The following is a 17,537-nucleotide window of genomic DNA, read 5'->3' as shown; positions in this document are numbered from 1 at the left end:
ACACTGGACTGAAAAGTCATCAGACCTCAAACAATTTGGGTGCCAGTGCTGAGAAAACTGAATAGAGCGGTACAATTTCCACAGGATTTAAAATTAACCTCATTGCATGATTGGCTTACATTTCTAATCCGATACATCAGGCTAAATATAGCCTCTGAAGACAATTTCTTTTCATGCAAATAATCACTGCAGGCTATAGATGAGTAAAAATGTAAATTCAGAAGGAAAAATGTTGAATTAAATTAAAGACAAACTGTCATTTTTCTTGAATATTGACCTGAAACTTCACATATGTAAGACACCTGCAATGGAGAGAAGGTAACAGGGAAAAATAAATAGAGAAATTTGTATGCTTGAATAAATATTTATAGACAGAGAGCTTCTGGTGCTGTCAGTGATTTCTGTCAGAGATTTCTGCCACCTTCAGAGGCATCACTGCTGACTTTGAAACATTTCATGTTTTCCTGCTGTATTTTAATCATTAACTATGAATGGCCTCCCTGGATGATCTGCAGGATCTATGAATCATTCATTATAACTAAACCAAGCTCTTTCTTTTTTCCCTTAAAATAAACAAATACAAGGTATTTTTAAAAAATCAGGACAGAAAAACCTTTAGAAAAGAACTCTTGTTTTAGGAAATGCTACCAAACAATACTACAAACACCCCCAAGGTCAGAGAACCGAACTGTGGGGAGCTGAGATTAAGCCTGTATCCAGGTTTTTTGGTTTGTTTGTCTTCTCCTTTAGTCTCCTAAATTCACAGGGAATAAAAGTATCATAAAATGTATTTTTTAGGCAGGTGCAATTCCAGTTTAATGAGTCCATACTAATATTCTCTAGACAGGAGAGCTGCTTCTGTGGTGCTAAAGCCATTTGGGAAACAGTCTTTCATTTTCCAGGTTGGTGTAAGACATGAGTTTCCATGTGACAGACAAAAAAGATTTGCTTTATGTCCAAAGGTTCCTATCTCTGTTGGAATTCAGTGAGTTCCAAACACACAGAGAAATATTATAACCCAGTTCACTTGGTTTTATTTATTTGTTAGTGTAAGTTGTACCAAGAAGTATAAATAACCCTCGGTTCCTGGGGAAGTTCACAGCACTGTTTTTTATCAACCTCACCAGAAGTTTGCTTTGAATCCCTAAGGGATTTGTTATTAATACATGAATTCCAGCTTGTGACAGCAACTACATCTTTAACTGTGATCTTCTTTATATCCAGGACCCATTAAAATAGTTCTCATTGGTTAAACATCTAGATACAACTTTCAGATAAACGGGTGAGACAAGCCAAGCTTGGAAATGACAGCAACAGGGAAACTCCATGAAAGTAGCACAGGTAAAGCTGAATCTGAGCAAGATGGAGATGTCTGTAGGTATGAAACCCACAACTAACAATTATCTACTGCTTCTCATGCTTGGTGGTTGCATGCCAGTGAGTGACAGAATGGAAAGGTCATAAAAGAAATGCTGAAAGAGATACTGTCTCTCAGAAGTTGCTTTAAAGAAGATATACTTGCTCCACACTAGGCTGGCTGCAAAACTCAGAACTAAGCCAGATTTCTTGGCCTGTGGACCAGTGTCTCACCCCTGGATTATGCTATGGGAGTTTTGTAAGGCCCTCACCAGTCATATCCTAGCATGAATTCTGCTGGTCCAGTTCATGTTGATTCACAGTTGTTATCACACAGCTTAAATCTGTGAACCAATTTTCTTTTTGGTAATTTTACCTCTCAGGTAAGTTTCTTCTAAGTACCTTCACTTGCTGAAATTTAACAGCATGTTTTTCAGTAGGTGTCTGCTTCTAGGACTGATAATGCTTGATTTTTATAGTTATTGCTGGGGAATGGCATGCAGAACCAAAGCCACTGCTTGGTTCTGCTAAACTTCCTATGTCCTGGAAACAAAAAGGAGGAAAAAGGGTAACACCTGTGGCCCTCCTCTGCAGAGGAGCATCCAACATTGACAATCTACCACCCATTTTGCTGAGTATCATTCATTCACACAGATAGTTCTATATATCTCACCGAATGCTACTTGTCTGAGTGAGGTCTACTCAACAGGAGTGAGGACTGGAGATAGGGGCTTTAGAGATTACATAAGGAGGCAAGAAAGTGTGTCCAAAAAAAAAAAAAGTGAACTGACTTGGTGTATATATGAAACAATTTTTTCCTTTCTGTGAAATCTTCAGTGAGGTCTTTGCTGGACTCTCGCAAGCCCTTGACCCACTGATGATTTGAGTGATGTCAGGAGAAACCCATGACATCCAGTGCAAACTGTTCTGTAGTCTAAAAACCCTAAGAAAAGGGTTGTTCTGTATCCTATTAGCTAGATGCCATTAAAAAATGCTTCACCCAGTTATAGTACCAAAGTATCCATGGTGCTGAGTGTAGTATCTCTCAGACTTCCTGGACTCCGCTCATCAATATTGAAAAGTTAATATTGAGTCAAAGTATTCTCCTGTTATTTTAAATGGAACTGGTTTTTAAGTGTAGAATGTAGGCTGAGCATCACAGATACTTACCCACTTAGAGTCTGTTATAGCTTTAGTATCATATTTGTCCATTTGTGGTCAAAGCCCAACGAGTTAAAATGAGTTCTTTCTATGAGTAAGGAAATAATTAATTTTAAAAGTAGATTTTTAAAAAATGTAGCTTCTTTTTCAGGAGTTATTGAGGAGCAGCCTCTGCTCACCAAGCAGCCTCTGCTCACCAATTCATGGCTGAAATAAATTATGATTTAGACAGATATGTTATCTAAAATAGGCTAATTTGCATGCATCGCTCTTGTAAACCTTAGGATTTGAAGTACATTTCCACTTGTCAAAAAACCTCTTTAATAAATTTTTCTTTTAAAACCTAGTCAATTCTCTAGCATTTTTGCATAGCCCAGGGTCATATTCTGTGGTCAAATCCATCCCCAAAAGGATCTGGTTGCTGTTAGGTTTTGTAACATAGCTGCTTGGCCATACCTTATTGGTTATTTCATACCTCCTGTTCTAAAAGAAATTCCAGTTCAGTGAAACTGCATTTAGAAAGAATCAATAGCAGCTTTGATGTACTTACCCTTGCTATGCCAGTAGCACATGGCTGCATGTCTGTTGCTTAGTGAAACACAAAGTATGTATCTTGAGAAGACAACTTTGATGAATCAAGTAAATAATATTTCTTGCAGCAAGATTAATTTTGCTAACCTCTTCTAACTTCTCATTTGTCTTGCTCTGTTTCTTACAGCTTTCCAGTAAAGACCAGCTGTGTGCCTTTTACCACCCTTTTAGAGTTAATTAAAAAAAGGGGTTGAATTAGTTTTTTGTTCTTACCATCCAAGTCATGCTCTGAATAGTCTGGAAGCTGTCCTAAACTGTGCCTTCCCTGACAAAAGTGATACATACTTACTGTGTCAAGCTGCAGTTCTCCCAATGGAAAAAACATGGACACAAAGCAAGTAATTTTTTCTGCAAAGAAAAGCCAGTAAGGTCAAGTGTAATTGGGGGTAACAGTATTGAGTTTTGTAGATAACTTTTGGGAAGTGCTAAAAATGCCACTTAGTGTTTTCACCACTTTACATTTTGGAACCGACCAACAGTTGTAAGTTAATTAGTCCTCTAAGGAAAACATTATTTCCCGACTCCTACCTCCCCAGTACCTGAATCTCTGAGACAGAGTAACAGCTACACTGAAGATCTGATCTGGGAAAACAAGGTGCAAAAACCACAGGACATGGAAATGCAAAATATAACAAACTTTATGCTACAAATCCAAAAGGAATTAAAAGATGTGAGCAAATTTTTTAGAGTTACTTTACCAAAGAATACAAAGAGTATCTGCTTTGACAGGCAGATTCATGCTTAGCAAAAAAGAGCCTGGGTTGAGACTAATAAGATGATACAGTGAAGAGCAGTGGTTTGTCTACACATCACTTGAGAATTTTTATGGTTTCTCATTTATGTAGCTGTTGTTTAGCCTGGTTTATATTTCCACCAACCTGCTCCTTTGCTCAGTGCATTGGTTGCCAGGCCAGGCAGCTGGTTTCAGCCCAGTGTGCTCCTGCTCTCTTTTGCTTCTCTCCAGGCAGGAGGGGGTCCTTTCTCTTCAAGCTGGCTCATGAAATTGCAACCAGTTCCCACACAGGTCAGTACACACTGGCTGCAGCACATCCTAATCACCACTGCCACATTTTTCTTTTCTGCCATCTCTGGGGTCTCCAGCTCCCACTTGCTTGTCCCCTCTCCAGTCTGAAAAACAAGACCCATGTGCTTTCTCAACCTTTATCACCATTCTCCTTGGACCCTGCCCACGGAGCTTGCAATGCTGACAGAGCATCACACTCCTGGTCTAGAAGGATGCCAGTGGGTGGGCTGCAGCCATCTGTGCTGCTTTTACAGTTAAATTAATGCCATTTATGCTTTCTGTCTGTGGGGAAGGGCTCTGTTAATCACACAGCAGCAGCATCTCCAGAAAGATGAAATATCAGATGAGATGCCAGAGCAGGCACCAGCACAACATTCCTGAGCCACTCATGCTCCTCATGGGGACAATTTTGGCTCTGAGCTGAGCATTAGTGTGGGACAAATTCACTTCCCTGCTGGTTCCTAAACACCACCTCAAACCTGTGCCCCAGTCTTATGTCCCCACAATGTTATGGGACCTGCATTTGTGGGCTTGAACCCATGTTTGAAATACAATGTACACAAAATCTTTATCCTCAAATTTGTGTCAGCGTTCCAAGTTTGAGATTTCCCAACCCCTCTGTTCTGTGAAACATCTAAAAGGCTACTAAGTACTATAAAGATCATTTTTAGTCTTAGTTTGTTTGGTACATACACTTTCAGAAATTTGCCAATATTTATGTGCTCTGCTACTTCCTACTCTCTATAAGATAACTCACTCTTTGTCCTTGTATACATAAATATTAATGCTCACCCACTTCTCCTGCATCCTGCAAGAAATGAATCCTCTAACGTGTCTTTTCAGAGTGGAACTGGACAGACGTGGAAAACCAGCTGGAAGACAGCCAGGATATGGTGGTAGATTGCTTTTTCAAGGGCTTGGCAGAAAGTCTCCCAGAAAAGGGCTGGCAGGAACATAATGCTCTATGACTGCTCCCTAAGTGCACTTTGCATCTCGAGTGCTCACTAATTTAAGTTTTACTCGAACTGCAGATGGGGAAATGAGATTTGTGGGGGCTTCCATCCCCCATTCCTCTGCAGTTATGTAAACTACTGAAAGTTGTTCAGCTTAGCAGGAATAAAGACAAATCCTTTACCCAAATTGAAAAACAAAGAACAGAAACCCCCAAATAGATAAATCTTCTCACAAGTTTGGTTCCACCAAAAAGCACAAGCCTACAGGGCTTGATATGTTGCAGTATCTTGGGGTGAAAGAGTGGATGGGGTCAAAGGCTGGGCTCTGACTGAAACTTGCCTGAATTCCTGCTCCTCTGTTAGAGCCACCATCCTCAGCAGCAGTGGGGTCTTTAAAGACACAAGTGCAAAATGAACTCTGGCACTTCTTACACAATGTAGCTGTAAGTTTTAATACAGAGCATGAAATAAGTTTTTACCTCCAGGTTTGGTTATTGCAAGTCAGGTGACTGAGCTACATCAGATCATTAATTTCACAGGAAAGTGTTTTTCTTTTCAAGGGTCCTTAGTACTAGGAATTCATGGAAGGAATCAAAGCAGCCACAGATACTAACAACTAATCATGCTTCGACTAAAGGGCAGCAGATTGCAACTTCAACTAAAGGGCAGCAGCTGAAAAGAATGGACACTTCTACAGCTTTGGAATTATCTAGGTATATTTAGCTTTAAATGGCATAAAGAAAGGTTTATTCGGTTCTCTGTGGTTTTGTGTGGGTTGTTTTTTTTTTACTTGTTTGATTTGGTTCTTGTTTGTTTGTGGTTTTCTTTGATTTTGTTTTGGTTTTCTGTTGGTTGTAAGGTGATGGTACAGAAATCATTTTGCAATCAAGAACAGCCACACCTTTCTGCTTTCCTCAGTGTGCCATGAATTTGTGATTGCAAGACTCAAAGCCTTTTTCAGAGTTGTTCCAGCTCTGTCTCCTCCCAAGAGCCTGCTTTAACATCTGCAGAGTAATTTAAGACAAAAGAGACAAAGCTCTAGCTTGGGACAGTATTTAGTTCTGTTGATGTTATCTCTAAAATCTGACTGTGGGAAGATCATGAAATGCTCTGAATGGAAACCTGGCCAAGGTCAAGGTCCTGGAAAAAACATAGTCCTGCATGAGATTGAGTTTATTACTGGGACACTCCAGTGTGATATACAAACCATCCAAAGCCATTTTTGCAAGAGACAGGGTGTTCTTGACTAGGAGCTGGTTGACCTTGTGAACATGTAGAGGGGGAATCAAAATATTATATACAACTCATGACTGCAGCCATTAATGTACAACTGAGTGTACCCTCCATGTTCCTTCTGATTAAATAGAAAAATACTGTGGCTTCTAGGATCTAATTGCAGAATCAGGCTCCAAACAGCATGATCTCACACTCTTCCAAGCTGTATATAGCCAAGATATTTACAGGCTATCATCAGCCACCACACTGAGTACCATTACTCAACAAGTGGAACAATCCTGTACTTACATCACATTACTGTGACCATTTTGTAAGTTTTAGAGCCTATAAGTTAACTACTGTCTCTTGGGGTCTGCAGTGTGTGACCATCTGATAAGACTCTGTAGCTACATAGCAGCTGAAGCATTCTGTTTTTTCTACTATTTATCTTCTTTTGCTGCTCCCTGGAATGATGGTCACATTTCTACCAAGGAAGATTGCTTAGAACTGTAATAGCTTTTAATGACACTCTAAACCAGTAATTTTCAACATCAACATGTTTTGGTAAAATTTTTAAAAGCTAAGACTCATTTAGAAATTTCCAGTGTGTGGGCTGTTGCAGAGTGTGTGTAAATTTGTCACTTCTTAGCAATGTTTCACAGAACCCAGAGAAACAGCTGGTGGGTACCAGCAAGCCACAGACTGGAAAACTCTAAAATGTGTCTGTCAGACTGCTCCTTTCAGGTGAGAGATGGAGCCATCTTAACCACCTCTTCAGTCCTGAACATAGTTATACAGTCAGTTTCTCCAGGATTTTTCTCTATGCCTCTTGCCTCTTGCTGTACAAATAATATTTTATTGTAAATAGAATCTTCTTTATCCAAGGTTGCACTTTCATACTGCTGTTTCCATGTTTGCCAGCCTTGGTTTTGTGTGTTCTGTGTTATCTTAGCAGCAGTAAAGTTCTGTTTAATTGTCCATGAAGAACAATGAATCATTCTTACCGTGAAATCTGAAACTACTCCCTGCCCCTCTTAAATTCACATTTGCAACTCCAGTCTTAGAATTCAGAATCTCTGTACCTCCTGTAAACATGGAAAACTGCTCAAAAATAATTTTAATGATGTTTTAACTTTATAAAATTTCTTCTACTTAACTAAGTATTTGTACCAGTTAATCTTCAAGACTTTAGAACTGTACAATAGAAATAGTTAAAGGTATGGCCTCAGGACATTTACCAGCAGCAGCTGCAGGATGAGGGGTGATGGTCACTCTTAGCCTGTACACCACCTGAAAGTGTAAAATATTTTTATTCCTGATATTTTTTCCCCTTCACAGAATAATAGTTCTCATTTAAGGAGCCATGTGAAGTAAGAGTCTGCTCTACAAGCTTTAAAATCTTCAGTTTCTAAGTGTATTGCTTTTTTTCCCTAACTTTTTTGATTGCTTCCATGAGAGAACTAGCTCCTTTGTGTTAGGAGAGAGAAAGAAAGAGAGAAATTTTAAAAACTGCTTGGATTCTCAATGCCTATGCTACTTCAAAGTTGACCCTGAGAAGTTATAGGTGCAAGATTTTTAGCCCTAAATGTTATAAATTTACTTATAAAAACTGAGAAGTACAAGAAAATTAATTGAAATACTGCTTGAGATTGTTCAAAATCTGTTTCAGAGGTGTATGAAAGGTCACTTTAATTAATTTGATGCATTCATGGTGAAGTAGTTGAAGGCAATCAGGGAGCTGCTCCCTTGTCTCTGATGGTCTCTCTAAATATATGTGGAATAAGGATGCTGAAACATTGGCTAGAAGCTGTGTCAAGTGTGATGGATGGAAGATCTCCATTGCTCAGGCACTTCTGCTCAGTTTGGGTTTTTTAACTCTGGCCATGAATTACTCTGCTCAGAATCTGTTTTGAAGTTCAGGCTGCAGAAGTCTACTCACCCAAGGGCTACAGGAAAAAAAAGAGGGATTCTAAAACCTATCAGAAGAAAAACATATATTGGTTTGGCTGGCTTGGGATCAGTTTGGGGCATTTGAAATGGAATTGTGGGTTTTGATCCTTCTAATAGGTGCTGGGTTTACCTGGTATTCTCTTTTCTTTCAGCTCTTTTCACCCCACAGCTTTTGAGAATTTATGCAGCTCAGTAGTACTTTCAAGTGGACTGAAATGAAAATTGTTTCTTTTCCAGAGGGGAAAGGAGTCTGAATTTATGGCTTTTGGAGCTGACAATTCAGAGAATTCTTACCAGGAGAGGAAACAATCTTAAAAGTACCTTTGTTAGTTTTTGTTACAACGCCTTTGTTTTCTGATTTACATCTCATGCATTTTTTGCAGTTAGTGCTATTGCACTCTATTTCAGACTCTGCCACACAGGTATTGGAAATGTGTCAATGTTGTGTCTGAGAGGTAGGAGCATCCTCTTCTGTGTAGTCACAGTCAGAGATGTTCAGCACCCTTCAGAATAAGAATTCACTAGATTTTTCTCTGTTTTGTTGTATATAAGAAATATATTAAAGGCAAGAGTTACTAATATTATATTTTAATGCTATATATTAATGCTGTGAGAGAATCAAATGCAACCAGCTGTTGTCAGTTGCCCTGATTCTATTTGTTTCACTTACGTATGGCCAAATGAGAATAATAAACCAATACTTTCTGGTAGAGAGTAAATAAGGACACAAGTGGGAAGCAAATATCTGCATCTTTTAAGAAAACTTAGAGAAAGACAGGAAATATGTTGTTAAAATGATGGTGCAGTGTAAAGGAAATTCACTAAGTAAGGGAATGGGGATTTTCCAGCAAATTCCTGTAATTACTCTTCACAGGTTTTTAGCAAGTTGATCTGAGTTCCATTACAAACCAACATAAAAACCCATTTGCCTCCTTTGCCCTTTTTGCTGGTTTCTCATCAGCAATTAACCAGTGAACACTGAGTCACTAGTTTGTGGTTTCTACAGTAGGAGTTGAGGTTGAATGAAGACAGGAATGCCAAAGCCAGAAAATCTTAACCTTTGTACCTAAGTTTACTCTGACGGAATTTACTCTGTTTTCAACAAGCACTCTCATGAAGGCAATGTAATGCATAGCTATAAATCTCTGCAAGATTTATACCTGAATCCACATTACACAATTTGACTTCATACTGCTGGTACTGAGCTGTGCTCCAGAGGAGAGTAAAGTCAGTGGAAAGCCTCCCAATGACTTCCAGAAAGATAGAAATCAAGCTCAAAATGAACACTGAGAATCCTGATTATTTTTTGTGGCTCTAACTAAGTACCTTCCACACGACCTGCTGGATTTCACAATAAATTATTAATATTAAAATGCAGAGAAAGCTCTAAGGAGGTATTTGGCAGTGTGTCAAGGTCTGCACTTAGTCTAGGTGGTGGAAGTTTGCTGAAGGTGTTGGTGATGCAAAAGTGTGAAGGAGGCTGATGCCATGCACTTCACCGTGGGGGTGAGAGACAGCAGGAAGGGAGAGTTCAGTCAGAGGGAATGAGCAACCATCTGGCTGCATGTAGGAAAGTAAGAGGATGAGGGCTACGCCTCTAGGAACATGTATAATGCTGCCAGCTACACGGTTCTGAATCTTTAAATAAAGACAGACCACAACCTCAGAGAGTCAAAAGCTGATGAGGGACATAGGGATTCCTCTCAGTCACTTGCAGATGAGCTGACTGATGAAGGGAGATTTGGGGTTATCTGCTTATCCTGTGATTAATAACATCTGTTCCAGAGCTGACAATATTGAGCACTGCACATCTATACCAGGGGGTGAGAATAGGCAGTGCTGTTTAACTTCTTTGAGATGTCTGGGGCAAGAGAACCCACTTGCCCAGGGGCCCACCTCCATTGTCACTTATCAGATTTGTCACTTTTGTCACTTTTCCCTGCCCTGACATCAGTGTGCCTGTGAGCCCTATCCAGAACTGTTCTGTCCAAAACACGTTTCGCCCCTTTGCCACTGTAAATGGTGGCCAGGAGGGCTGGACCAGGGCCCAGTAGAGGAGAGATGGTGGCTCTGTGCAAGGCAGCGTTGTCCCCAAAGGGGCTTTGTTTACCCAGTTTACCCTTTGTTTACCCAGTGTACAAGCCAGTACCACACAGTGTCAAGGTGTTTGCCATTTATTAGCAGTTCTGCATAGAAAGGAGTGCTAGAGGGTACTTCTGCAAAGCTATCATACACCACATCGACACCTACATTTATACATTGTAATATTTAGCATATTCATTGTTTGATGGGTTTTTATTCATCTCAAATCCGACCGGTGTAGGGAATCCTCATCTTCATTTAAAGGTACTGTATCATTTAATTTTACTGCACAAGTTCAGTGGCTGAGGATCCTCAAGCAGAGGAGGGTATCTTAACTTGGGAGCTGTGGTTTTCATATTATAATCAGTCAGGTGCACCGAAAGGGCACACTTTTAGCTGCATCATGTGGCAGGACCCACTAAAATTTCCAGTACCTGGATTTAGCTCAGACTCTTTCTTCTATCCCATCGTCTTGACAAGAGGCGATTGACATCAGTTCCTTATTTTTGTTTCCTTGGTTAGTTAAGAATTGCACCCATAAAGATTCTGACGTTTGGTGCCGGGGAGCAGCCAGGCAGCTCGAGCTGTCAGGAAGGAGCAGCCCTGACGGCCAAAAGGGATGAGTTTAAGTACGTTCGTTGTTCGCCATGTCCTGCCGCCACCGTGACCTGCGGGCAGCGCACCTGGGGGGCGGCACAAACCCCTTCTCAGCCGCGGGTGGTGGCCCTTGGCAGCCTCAGGAGTCGAAGACAAGGATTCCCGAAGCACCCAGCCTGCCGGCGTGGTTGGGTTTTGCTGCTGAAGCTCGACCTGAGGCGCGATGTCCCCCGCACGGGGAGAACTACAGCGCCCGTCGGCCCCTGCGCTCCGCCCCCACCTTCCCGCCTCTCGGCGCTACCGCCTGCCTCCTGTCAGACAGGAGCCGGACCCGGCTGGCCCGAAAGGGGCTGCGGCCGCGGGAAGGGGGGTACTGTGGAGGGCCCTCTCCCTCGGCAGGGAGGCGGCAGGGTGGAGCGAAGCGGTCTCGTCTCCGTCCCTGACCCCGTTCTCGTCCGGTGTCGGGGAGCGGCGTCCCCGCAGTCTCGCTGCCCCGTCCCGTCAGGTCCCGTCGCCGCGGCGGCGGCGCGGCTCATGAGGTGAAGATGGTGATCCGCGTCTTCGTCGCCTCCTCCTCCGGCTCGCTGGCGGTGAGTGGGGGCGAGCGGCGGGGAGAAGGGAGAGAGAGAAGCCGGGAGCGGGGCCGCCGCGGCCAGGGCACAGCCTCCGGCGCCGGGGACAGCGCCGGGCGAAGCTGCCCGGTGATTGTCAGCCTTCCCCCGCTGTTGCCGAGCCTGCTCTCGGCTCCGAGCCCTCGCCCCGCACGCCGGCATGGACCTGAGCGTCAGGAGATTGATGCCGAAAAACCCGGGTCTGAATTTGCCGGGGCTGAGAGTGAGATGGGGGCAGGGAAGGAGGGAACGACAACTTCTCCCCCGCCCCGAAACGCCACCAGAACTTAACTTGTTCGTAAATTCCCTTTGGCAAACCAACCCCTCCCGAAACCTCTTCGTTAGGGGCAAATACTGAGTGAGTTTAAAGGGTCCTGAAAGGTGATTGAAGTGGGCTGAGCTTGCCCGCTTGGGAGTGGGGTTCAGCGCCTTGGTGCTGGGGTGCGGCCGCCCTGAGGCGCGCTGGACCCGGGCAGGTGCGGTGCCCCGGAGCCTGCCAACTACGGCAGGGTGAAAAAATAAACAGAGGGAGAGTTTAGAGGCAAACTTGAGGCCAACACCACCTCTCAGCGTTAAGAAATACTCTGGAAAAGCCACAACTCCTTTCAAACTCGGTTCTGAAAGGCATCGCTGCGTCCCCTGTTTGATTGAAGCTCTTGCAGCTTTCTCTCGTTGAATTAATTATGCGTGTGACCCTATGAGTTTCCATGTTTTCATATAATGTGACAGCTCTGATTTCTGTTGAGGAAAATGCTGACCCATAAGCATTCTACTGAATTGGTTCCTTAATGAGAAATATCAGAAAGATTCAGATATAATTGCTATTCTTTATGCTTCATCAGCGAAGGCAGCAGCATTTTTGCGTTTTGGAAGGATGTAACACTGTATTTTCCCGTTATTGTGTGTTCACTTGCTTAAGCCTTTCACTGTGCAATACTTGTTTTCAGTTCAGTGGCATGGTGACAGGTATGAGTCCTGATATGCTTTGGCATGAAGTGTTCAAAATGCTTAGTGGCTGCATTACAGCTAATAAAAACTAATTATCCATTTCATTAGCCAACTGAGTAAACAAAGAGCATCTTCAGAACTCTGTAATCTGTGTTCATCAGGCATAAATAAGAAAAACATCTCCTCCCCTGCATGGGCAGTTGGTTCACACTGTGGTAGTGCAATATTGCTAGGTTGAACAATCATGCATAGTTTTATATCTTGTTTTTGCTGAAGAGGGAGGAGGTGTGGGGAGGAGGGTAGAAGAGGCAGCACATAATTAGCTCATCCATATCTCCTGTTCTGACCAGTCTGCAAACAGGTTATTTGATGGGACTTTTGTCATTCTAACCTCTCCTTCCCCTGTCTCTGCCTGCAAGGTACATACCCTGTTAGCAGTAGAAATATAAACCTCTTCACTATTTCTTAGCCCAGCAAACCAAATCTGAGATTGACAAGCAATGTAATTTGCACGTCACTTCACTTGCTGATCTTTTTCTGGGTTGGACTACAAGAAGATGACATAAAATACAGATAACAGCTTGCATACTGATGATAGTCAACTTCCTTCATTTAGACAGCAGTATGCCTGAGTACTGCCTAGCCAGACAAGAACTGGTAGTTTAGTGATTGAAGATACTGTTATATAGGACCAGGGCTGTGAACAACATTTCTTTTCTCAGTTTTTCTTCATCTATGTTATCACAGCATTCAGGAACTTTTATTATGAGCTAGGTTCCTGCTGTGCTCAGTGTTGCATCACTGAGGCTTTTTTTCTGAGGGCTTTGCAGGGGGTGTCTGCAGATCACAACTAAGTGATTGAGGAAAATGACAAAGAAAAAATTCTTATCGGCTGTTTATGTGGGAATCTGCATCTGGAAACAAAGGGTGTTTACTGTGTTGCACGTCTCTAAACATTGAATTCTTAAACTTATTTTCACCCCCCCTAACTAAACATGAGTGAAAGGAAATAAAAATTATATGTTTGAATCATGTAACTCCTTTTCATCTCCAACCTTTAGCACAACTATGCCAGCTATTTTGTGGGATCCTGTGCAGTTCATGAGACAGGATGACTTCCTTGTCTAGGGAAAGGAATACACCTCACAGATCCTACTCTGTCTACTGCTAAAACCACTTTCCACCTGCAGGTCAGCTTCAGTCAAATTGTACACTGGCTGCTTGTGAGAGCAGGTGTAGCTGACATTAGTATCTGCTTTGCTGTAATTGACCAAAAACATCTATATATAACATTAGATGATAAACTGGTAAATATATTTGCTGATAAAAGCAATGTCATCATGACATGATTAACTTTCCTAATCTCACTAGAGATACTTTCTTCAGTTACTCTTTATTTTAAGATGAAAAGTCAGTCTAATCTCTAGAGAAAGTTTTTGGTCCTATTTGCTACCTCACCAGCAGTGTGCTGTTAGAGCAGGGTCACTTCTCAGTGCCTGGAATAAAATTGGTTTGAGTTTGCAGAGAGGGAGGATGAAGGCAGTAATTTGTTTATATGAAAAAATAGGCAGCAATTTCCTTACTTTAATTGGTGAAAGAGGTTATATTACCTAGTAAATATAATATGCTAAAGTCTTTGTGTATGACTCCTTTTGAAATCTTCAGAGTACCAAGGTCAAATAAGCATTTGGCTGAAACATCTCTGAGAAATATACTGGTTGTGTAGTCAGCAGAGGCTTCAGTTTAGATAAATATAACTTTCCCTGGAAACTTAAAAAAAAATTATTGATCCTGATAGTTGACATAATTTATTTTGTGCTGAGGAAGATAAAAATATGTAATAGTAATACACAATTCTGAGAGTTCAGCACATAAAATGTTTTGGGGGTCATTCTGAAAGCAGAGAAAAGGAAATAATTGGAGTAGATGAGAAGGAGCCACAAACATCGAGAACCTTCCTTTCATTTGGTTTTGGTCTAATCCCTGAAGCATCTTCATCATGTCCCGGGAGGATTCATAGACCCCTGAGGGGTTAATGGTAGCAAGTATTATTTTATTATTGTTTGGTTGTTGTTGGGTTTTTTTGTTTGTTTGTTTGTTGTTGTTTTTTTTAATAGAACTTTTGAGTATAAATGTGTGGTGAGCTTAAAAGAACTCACAAATTTGAATTGCCCGAGTGGGAACATTCATCTCCAATGTTTACGGACACTGGACTTTGGGTTTAATCTGCAGGGATGCTGGAGAAAAGTTCCTGAGAGCTTCTTGTGGGAAGGGAGGAGAGAGGCATTGTGTGTATGTGTGCATTTCTAAATAACCTCGTGTTGTTTTCAGCATGCATTAGGCAGATCCCATTAAATCCCAATGGGAAGCCTCTGAATACCCAGGCAGGCATGTTTCTACAAGCCTTACCCTCTCCTACTTTTTCTGACCTGAATTTCTACTCGTTGTTGGTAAACTGTGTCTCGAATTCCAAGTTCTTCTTTGTAGGACTGGGGAGGCTGGCTTTTCTACTCCTCCCTGATAAGGACAGTCAGTGCTCTTTTGTGCTTAGGAGAAAGGCTAATTTAAAATTAGCCTTTACTTTTCACCCTCAGTGGTGCTTCACTGTTTTCAGGGACTAGCTGATGCCCTCTTTTTTCACCAAATCACTCCAAGGTGACTGTAATTTAATCTGTTTCACATTTTCCCATCTATCAATAGAAATGTGCACTTGTGCTACTGTGCTATGTATTGACTCAGTTAAATGTTTTTCAGTGTTTTAAAACAGCTCTACCTTAGATAGGAAGCTGGTAGAATGAGCTAGGTAACTCTCTTTCCCTGGAATTCCTACAGCTGTCTAGAAATGCCAAACCAGAGGAGATTAAGTTCCCTTGGAGTCAGAGGACTTGGAGGTAAGGGGAATGCCAGTGAAGAGGTTTGAAATAGTGGAGAAACTTCAAACAACTGTCTCACTTGTACTGTCTTCTCTGTGGTAGTAGTTTATTGCCTTAGAGCATCATCTGTTAAGCTGAACAGATAATACAGGGAAGTTACTGAAATAATGGAACAGTGGGCAGAATCTCCTTAGACCAGTGAGAGGTGCAAAACACTTTCCCATTGAATTTTTAGTGCTTTCAGGAGGTGCTAAAAGCATATAACTGAAATTAATTACATTTTATGTACAAGGGCAAGTGCTGCTCATGAGAACATGTTTAGGAGGATAGGAGGGTTTGGTGAGAACAGCACTGACCTGAAACAAATGGACTTTTTAAAATGCACTTTGACTTTTGCCACAGAAGAGAATTATGGATATTTTTTTTTTATAGGGACCTAGTAAAATAAGTTGGGTGTTGTAGTCATAGTTATGTAGCCATAGTTAAGTTGTTTTTATAGAAAAAACAATTCATTGGTTTTATGAGACTAAAGTTCTGCTTTTGTTTTAGCATACTATGGAGGTCAAATGAGTTGGAATTTTTGTTTCCTGGAGTGACTTTAAATCACAGTATAAAACATGGGAATGTCAGCATAATTACAGTCATGTTTGGTTGGTTTTGTTGGATAATGTAATTAAAGCAAATACAATGCCAATAGTCTTATGGCTGAGCTTATAACCTAGTGATAACAATGAGTTTCAACTCCACCCTTGTTTGTGCAAAGTAACTCCAAGTTCCTCAGAGCACTTCTCAGGAAGAATGTGCTTCTTGAAGAGAGGTGTGGGATAAATTAACTTATAATATTTCACTCCTTGAATATCCACCAGCTAACAGGATTTCTTGCCTCTCTGCACCCCGAAAGTACAACAATCAAAACTGAATGTTACTTGGTTGAGTCATAGAAGCATCGTTTGGGGAGGAATTTATAGCTTGTTGCGTGTGATTTATGGAAGTTCATCTACCTATGATCTAAAATACCAAGCTTTGCAAATTATAAAAAATTATCATGATTTTGGTTGTGCATCTACAGAGCAGAACTGTAGCACAAGCAGTGATATTGGAAGAAAAATGTTGGATCCTTGCTTAGTCACAGGACACATCACATGTATACGTCTTGGATATCATGCCCATAGGAGAGATCTGCAGACTTTCTGGATCTAGTTCCTTTGACTGACAAGTTTTATTCCCTTACCTTTCCTCAATTTTCCTGTTGTCATTTCAGGTGGCTTATGTTAATCTAGCTTCTGCCTGTCCTGTTTTGAAGGATTCACACTGCTGAAGGAGCTTGAGAGCATTGCTCTCAGCTGTGAATTCTGTGAGGCAGGGAGGTCAGCACTGAAGGCTGTAGCTATTTTTCACCCTGAAGACCACTGCGGGTCTACCTCTCAGGTCTGTATTCCAAAGAAGTCTAAATCCTAGTTACATCCTCCTGCCTCAGGACAGAGCAAGCTAAAAGCCTCTGGAAAGCAGTTCAGGTAGCTCAAGGACTATGTTCAGGAGGGAGCTGGGTGAGAACCTTAGTCACAAGGATAGGGGGGAGGAATTGAGACCTTTTGTGCATTGTGTTCAGTACCTAACTGTTGCACCATTCTTGTGTGCTCCAGTGCTTTTCAAATATTTACATTTCTTCTTGGTAGATGGATTATGTAGGAAATAATGCTACCTTGAACACACTTGAGGCTACCTAGTGTCATGAGCAGTAGGACTGTTACTGACCTTTGATTACAACTGTAGCTGTAATAAAATTTCAAAGGAGGTTCTGTTCTGATGGGGTTTCTGAAGACTGGAGTATGTGCTTTGATTTTCCATTTACTGGTCAGCTTTATACAGGCATATGGGTGAATGTCTCTAACAACTACATAGTGACATTTTCATGACAGATTTAGCCCTCTATGTTGAATGTCCTCACATGGGCTGGAAAAAAAAAAACTACTAATGAAAAGTAAATTGCTCATTTTAAGAAGTTTTTCCCCCTCTGCTTGTCTATAGATTACAGCAGTGTCAAAGTGCAGGTCCCTAAATGGACATACTTCCCAGATGGTGACCTATTCTCCTAATCTTCCACCCATATCATTGCAGCTTGGAAATTAATTTTTATAACCCTGTACATAGTTTCAGATCACAGGAGGTTATGTAT

General features: G+C 41.5%; 1 protein-coding gene across 2 annotated transcripts in view; it reads left to right on the top strand.

Annotated features, from left to right (window-relative positions):
• The first annotated feature begins 11,209 nt into the window (after positions 1-11,209).
• The window catches only part of SH3BGRL2 (SH3 domain binding glutamate rich protein like 2), a 47,762-nt gene continuing 41,434 nt past the window's right edge, over positions 11,210-17,537 (top strand). Inside the window, exon 1 of one of the 2 annotated variants that reach the window (XM_071741494.1) lies at positions 11,210-11,519. In XM_071741494.1, coding sequence (XP_071597595.1) covers positions 11,475-11,519 — 45 coding nt within the window. In that variant the 5' untranslated portion in view covers positions 11,210-11,474. The remainder of the gene's footprint in view (positions 11,520-17,537) is intronic. The other variant, XM_071741493.1, reaches the window with a different exon arrangement.

This window comes from Heliangelus exortis, chromosome 3 (genome assembly GCF_036169615.1).
Source record: "Heliangelus exortis chromosome 3, bHelExo1.hap1, whole genome shotgun sequence".
NCBI lineage: Eukaryota > Metazoa > Chordata > Aves > Apodiformes > Trochilidae > Heliangelus > Heliangelus exortis.
Note: the sequence above shows the minus strand (reverse complement) of the source record. Positions and strands in the feature narration are given on the sequence as shown.